The following is a 6,971-nucleotide window of genomic DNA, read 5'->3' as shown; positions in this document are numbered from 1 at the left end:
AGGTGATCTGACAGGGGAGTGGGTTGATCCTATCCCTATTACTTACTACATCTCCATTTGGAAGCACCACCTGTTCTTGGAGTGCACTCAGACCAGGCAAAGCACTCTTTTGATGTCTTAGTAACATAACCGTTCTAGATCAAATATCCTATCTCATGTTCTATTCCATTCCCATCCTCTCACATAGAAGTACTGTGTTTTGTTCTCCACCCACCCCACCACCATATCCTGACACCTTGACACTTAATCATTTGCCAACAGTACATTCACATAGCAACAAGAACAAAATCCCGTAAGAAAAAGTTAGACATTTCTCTCACTCACAAGTGTGAGTGTACTCAGTGTTCATGTATTCAGAAACAAGTGGTGTGTGCTAATTATCTGTTTAGGTTTGTTACAAGAGTAGAAAACAACATTGTGTTTTGGGTGGTGGGGGAATTTCAACAGTGTTTTCTAATCTAGTGTGTTGGACTCTTGGAAGTAAGATCCAAAGAAGCTCAAACAGGCTTAAATGATTCTTGTTCCCATGCATGATGTATGTAACCATCAGTTGCTGCCAAACTGGGTCCCTATTATCTTTACATATGAAGTGTTTCTAATATTAGTGTACACCCAATGTGGCAATTGCCACCAGAAGACTGGATGAGAGGATGCATGGACTTTCTAACCATTGATGCATCATGCCCTATAAGAAGCTGGAAGGGAGATTAAATCTTACACTGAAAGTTTTTATTTAAAAAACCCCAAATATTTAAAACATTTAGGTAAGCTTTATTGTTTACTATGATTGTGGTGTATGCCAGACATGTTTGTCAAGTTTTTCCTCTCCTCTAGTATCTCTCTCTCTCTCTCTCTCTCTCTCTCTCTCATCTCTCATCTCATCTCATTTATCCTGTCTATATCTCTCTTTCTATTGTGTTCAATAAGACTCAATTGTGCATAGGATTGCAGCCTAAATGTATCTATCTGTTCCTCATGATGTATAGATGTTTCCTCTTGGAAGTACATTTTGCTGTCAGAATTCTCTCAGTTCCTGATGTCGGTGAGTAGAATAATACAACCAATTGAGTTAATTTGGTTATAGAATTAGTAAGATATTTTCAAGTGCTCTCATATATACTTGAAATAGCAAAATGCTGTGGAAGACATTGTTATACTGCTTGATTTAAAACTGGTACGTTGTATTTGAAATAAACTACATAAAGAAATATAGTACTATATGAACAAATGCAGACACTATTTTAGCCACCTAATGGCCTACAAATAACTGTTCATTCCACTGGGCTGTTAAGTGTGTGATGACCGAACATGCTTTTTTTCTTGGTCACCAAGATGCAATGGTGACCTTGCATGACTACACTCTTCTAATGTTGCAATCATCTAATGATCTCCAGGGGTGTCCAGCTGCAGTAATATTTGCACTAGCTCAGTGTTGCATTCAATGGGAACACAAAACCACACTAGATCAGTATCATCCATTGAAGTATTAAAGACATACTTTGGCAAAAGCAATAACCCTCTTGGCCTGTGTTCATTTGGTGCTTTGTATTAGGCGAAACATTTTTCTGGGTCATCTTAGATTTGTGACATTATTCATAAATATCTACTCTATTCTGCATCTCTCACTGTCTCAGAACTAAAAATGGAGAGGAACCCTAGCTTAGTCTTAGTGTCAGAACATATTCTTTCCTTGCAGGAGATCCTAATTTCAGTCCCTATGATCCTCCCACCCCCACCCCCACCCCCACCCCTCTCTGTCTCTGTCTATGTCTGTCTGTCTGTCTCTCTCTCTCTCTCTCACACACACACACACAAGATTAGGTAGCAGGTGATGTAAAAAGATGTTCGGGAAAGATGCAGAAGAGCTACTGCTAGTTTGAGCAGACAATACAGGTCTAGATGAACAAATAGTCTGACCTTGTAAAAGGTAGCATTCTGTGTTCCTATGGACTACTTTCACATTGAAAAGTATTGTGCTTGAGCTTCATCAAAGGTATTGGCTGAACTATGAATGCTGACATGCAAATAGTTCGTGATGTTGTAGACATAAATGGATGATTGTGTAAGTTTAGTCTAGAATGATGCTTGTTTCTTGTCTGTCAGTACTCACAACAGATTCAAGTTTTTAATCTTTCCAGTGTCATCAGTCTACTGTTCATCATCATTATCTTGCCATTCAAATTCATCCCGTGTATAGCCTTGTTGGAGTAAAGTACCATCTATGAACCTATATATAGCAAATCATATATGCTATATAATCTCCTAATATTTTGTAAGAACTCTTCTATTTTTAACTTCCTTAATAATTGGATGTGAGTGTGTAGTTACACTTTCCCCATATAAATGCATATAACCCTCTATATAGGCAACCCAGATTGGACTAAAGCCTTGATGCATACAGATTCCAAAGTCTCCTAAAAATCGCTAATGTATGCCATAAGTCACAGCATATGGTGGAGAAATGGGGAATGTGTGGCCCTCCAGACTGCAACTCCCATCTCCCCTATTTGGTATAACCAATGGCAAAGGAGGGTGAAATCGCAGTCCAACAACATCTGGAAAGCCACACACTCCTGATTTAGTGGATATATGATGAGATATATGTATATAGATACTGAAATCTATATAGTTCTATTTGGCCAGTTGTGCTAGCTTGAAATTACCCTTTTGTTTGTTTTAATATGCTGCTTGTCTGATCTCCCCCATGCAAGGTTTTGGAGAAAAAGTCCCATCAGCACACCCTATTACACACTGGTGGGCAGCTTTGCAATCCCCTTCTGTTCTAATATTGTCAAGCAGATCTTCTGTGAAGTCCCACAGTGATTACAGCTCTCCGGCTCTGATATTTACCTAGCTGAATTTGGCCCTCTTGTACCAAGTGTGTGGAAGAATAAGGCTGTGAGAGGTGCATGGGGGTTTGGGATTTTCATAGTGTAGAACAGTAATGACTGCTTTATCCCTTAGATTCTTCACCTCTTTAGACACATTTCTTTCTTGTTTTCTTCTTTCTTTTTTCAAGTACTAGTGAATGCTAGGTTCCTGAATTTTTGTATCTCTGATTATTGTTGTTCCCGGCACCCTCTTCTGCTAACTCATTTTCTCTCCCCACATCCAGGTTTTCATCTTTGCTGCCTGCTTGAACCTCTTCCACCACTCTTATGAACTATTTCATTGGATAAGGCGACAAGACATATTCTGAACAACAATAAGAGTGCCCCCTTTAAGTCCCTTATACTAGGTTTGTTCCAATATTTCCCTCCTCCAAAAGTCAACTGTATATGAATATATGGAAGGATGGCAGGAGCAACTGTGTGTTCAGTGGAATGAAAAAAGTGACCCCTGCGTATCTATGGTGGTATGCAAGTAGGCTCTCCATTCGATCAAAAAATCTGCATGATTGTCATTCCTAATTTGGATGGAGTTTTATACCCATAAAAATCTCTTCCCAATGCTTCCCTTTCCAATATTATATTGAACGTACAGAGACTGGGGCCCGGCTCTTGGGAACAGTTTTACTTCCCCCTCTATGCACTTGCCTTAGGTAGGAAAGAATGGACAAGGCTACTGCCATATCAACTTCGAGGATACAATAATAACAACAACAACAACAACAATAATAATATACAGTATATATCTCAATTGTTTGGCCACTACTTACTTAGCAAAGAAATGTGTGTTGGATTAACTTGCTAAATCAGAGAGATCCTGTTTAAATTACCTGGTTAACCATATTTGTAGATTAACAGCTCTCTTCTTCTTCCACAGGTACCATGCAAGTCACAAAGACAAAATGAGCAATCTTACTTCCATGTTCATGTTTCTGTTGCTGGAATTCTCAGACATCCGGGAACTACAGATCTTGCACTTCTTTGTGTTCCTGGCATTGTATGTGACAGCAGTAACAGGGAATCTCCTCATCATCATTACAGTTGCCCTTGATCACAACCTACATATACCCATGTACTTCTTCCTCATAAATTTGGCCATGCTGGACCTTGGAATAGTTTCAGTCATAGTACCCAAATCCATGGCTATGTCCCTCATGAATAACAGGACCATTTCTTATGCTGGATGTGTTGCTCAAGTTTTCTTTTATTTCTTCTTTGCAGCATCAAACCTTTCCCTCCTAACTATAATGGCACATGATCGCTACGTTGCCATCTGCAATCCCCTCCAATATGAGAGAATTATGCACAAAGGAGCCTGTCTTCAGATGGTCGCCATTGGGTGGATTATTAGTCTTATTTATGCCATTATACACACCGGGGGCACCTTTGGAATCCCCTTCTGTTCTAATATTGTCAAGCAGTTCTTCTGTGAAATCCCACAGTTATTAAAGCTCTCCTGCTCTGACATTTACCTAGTTGAAGTGGGGCTTCTTGTACTAGGTTGTAGTATAGGAGTAGGATGCTTTGTTTTCATCATCATAACATATATGCAGATCTTTGCTGTGGTGCTCAGAATCCCCTCTGCACATGGTAAAAGAAAAGCCCTCTCCACTTGTCTTCCGCACCTCACGGTTGTCTCTGTGCTCACGTTCAGTGGAATGTTTGCCTACGTGAGCACTCCCATGGATACTTCTTCTAATTTGGATATGGCTTTTGCTGTGATATATGTTATAATTCCTCCTATGTTGAATCCATTCATCTATAGCATGAGAAACAAAGAGATCAAGGGTGCTTTATGGAAACTGTTAGATTTTGGGCTTTCTTCTAAAAATATATTAAGCATTGTTCTGTAAGTATAGGATTGTGTGATCTTCACATGTGAAGGTTTGTCCCTGGAATGTTTAATCTTGCTCTATAAACACCTCAGTATTCAACACACAGTAATTACAACACATAGACCCAGTTCACACATAATGCTATCCCACAGTTTATTTAGCCCATGGTTAATCCATGATTTGTTGACCTACCCACTGTTTGTCTGGTAGATGATTGGACACATTGATTAGGTTTGCATGATCCCAGAAGAGAAATCAGCCACTGTGGCTTATTTTCTCTCCCTGGGTGTGCCACTCGTGAGCCATTTAATTAGCATAATTACCCTCACCAGGCGCAGGTTGTCATGACGTGGCAAGGATGGGTAGTGAGGGTGGTTGATTGGTGTGGTTTAAGAGCCACCCTGAAACCCTTGGCTTGTTCTAGAGTTTCAGGATGGTCTGTAAACCACCTCGGCCACCCACCCTCGCTTGGTTTGTACATCATGACATCATGCACCCCATGTGCGAAATTATGCTATTTCGGCTGCTCATGACCAGCAGACATGGGGAGGGAAAATAAGACACCATGGCTTATTTTCCCTCCATCATCATGTGAACCCCATGTGGTTTGTTTTCTCTATCCCTGGGTTGTTTGTTTTCCCCCTCCTTTGCCTTTCCCCTCCCTATGTACCAAATGCCTGTGTGGCACTGTAGTACTAACATGTAGAACGGCTGTATTTTTTTACCACTCTTCTCAACCAGCTCTGTAGCCTGCTGAAACAGCCCATGAACAATCCACAGTCCTGGGTTCTTACATAAGAATAACCCATGCTTTGAACATCCCAGAGTTCACAATACACCAACAAACCATTGGTTCTCTTTCTGGGTTGTTGGTGGTTAGCAAGACATAGTTGCTTAGCATGGCTGAATTAGTACATCATGACAACCCAGAATTCAACAGTGTGTGGGTTAAATAAATCAGGGGTTAGTGTTTTGTACAGGCCAGGCCATAGAGTGCTCTCTGACCCATCTCCCCCTTTCTCTGCATTGTTTATCCATGTCAGGGATGTGCATCAGTTTTGGATGAAGCTTGAAGTGCAAGCAGAATTGAGCTATTTCAGTCCTATTCTGTTGCTTCTGAAGTCAAAGTAGGGTTCCCTTTGAAGGCAACAGAACTGAACCTTCTCCAGAACAAGGTAGTGTGTCAGTGACTCAGGTTTTGGAGTTGTGGGACTAGAGATGTACGAAAGTTCCGCCACGGATCTCGGGGAGGCTGAATGCCAGCGCATTCGGCCCCCCGAAATCGGTGGCAGAATGGTCTGCCCCCCCCACCCCCCCGGGATGGGACTTACCTTGGGCAGATCTTCCTGGCGGCGGCGGCTCTGGCGGCAGCTCCGGCAGCAGTTCGGCGGCAGCGGCGACGGCAGCCGGTCTTCCGAACGGCCGCTGCCGCCGCCATTTCCAGGTTAAAAAAACCAAAAAAAAAACAAAACAAACAAACAAAAAAAACGTGATAGGCTACGTAAAGATTTACATAGCCTATCACGGATGACTTTAAAAAAAAACCAACAACGCGCGTACGCAAATGGCAGCGGCCACGGCCGCCGCCATTTGCGTACGCGCATTGTTGTTTTTTTTAAAAAATCAGCCGTGATAGGCTACATAAACATTTACGTAGCCCATCACAGCTGACTGCAGGGACGCAAATGGTGGCGGCTACGGCTGCCACCATTTGCGTCCCTGCTAGCCAGCGGCCAGATGTCCGGCTGCTGGCGGAGCCGGCAGGCGGCTCCACAGAATCGCTGCAGAGCACAGCCGGCCAGCCAGGATTCCGGGGGGGGGAGGAATGGAGCGCCCCCCCTCCCCGGTGAGGATTCTGGGGGGAGGGACGGAACACCTCCCCTCCCCCACAGACCCCTCAGCAGACTCAGGTAAGGGGGGTTTTGTAAACCCCTAGTGTGTGTAACTTATGAACTTAGTCCATTTTAGATTTCATATAGTGTATACTCCCAACCAGCTGTTTCCCTAAGGGCACAATCCTATGGGGATAGTCGGCCACCACTGAACACAGAGATGTCCAACTATCCAATGCAGGATGGGCGGAGCGTAGAGGGGCTCTTTTCCTCTGTACTCTGGCTGCCCTGTATTTGCAGCTAGATGGCCAATTTTAGCTGCTTAACTGGGGAGCCTTGGAGCGGGGGGTGGATGAAGCTGGATGGCACATAGGAAGCGTTGTACTGGCGTTTTCATGGTCCCCTCCCTGCCCCCA

At 42.9% G+C, this 6,971-nt stretch overlaps 1 protein-coding gene across 1 annotated transcript; it reads left to right on the top strand.

Moving 5' to 3' along the window:
• Positions 1-3,790: 3,790 nt before the first annotated feature.
• Positions 3,791-4,741, top strand: LOC146341613 (olfactory receptor 14I1-like). The gene has a single exon (XM_084808382.1). The coding sequence runs from the start codon at positions 3,791-3,793 to the stop codon at positions 4,739-4,741; it is 951 nt and encodes a 316-aa protein (XP_084664508.1).
• Positions 4,742-6,971: the final 2,230 nt, after the last annotated feature.

Source organism: Heloderma suspectum, chromosome 6 (genome assembly GCF_057233095.1).
Source record: "Heloderma suspectum isolate Gila_16-S chromosome 6, 16-S_ref, whole genome shotgun sequence".
Classification (NCBI taxonomy): domain Eukaryota; kingdom Metazoa; phylum Chordata; class Lepidosauria; order Squamata; family Helodermatidae; genus Heloderma; species Heloderma suspectum.
The sequence above is the reverse complement of the archived record's forward strand: the minus strand, read 5'-3'. Positions and strand labels throughout refer to the sequence as shown.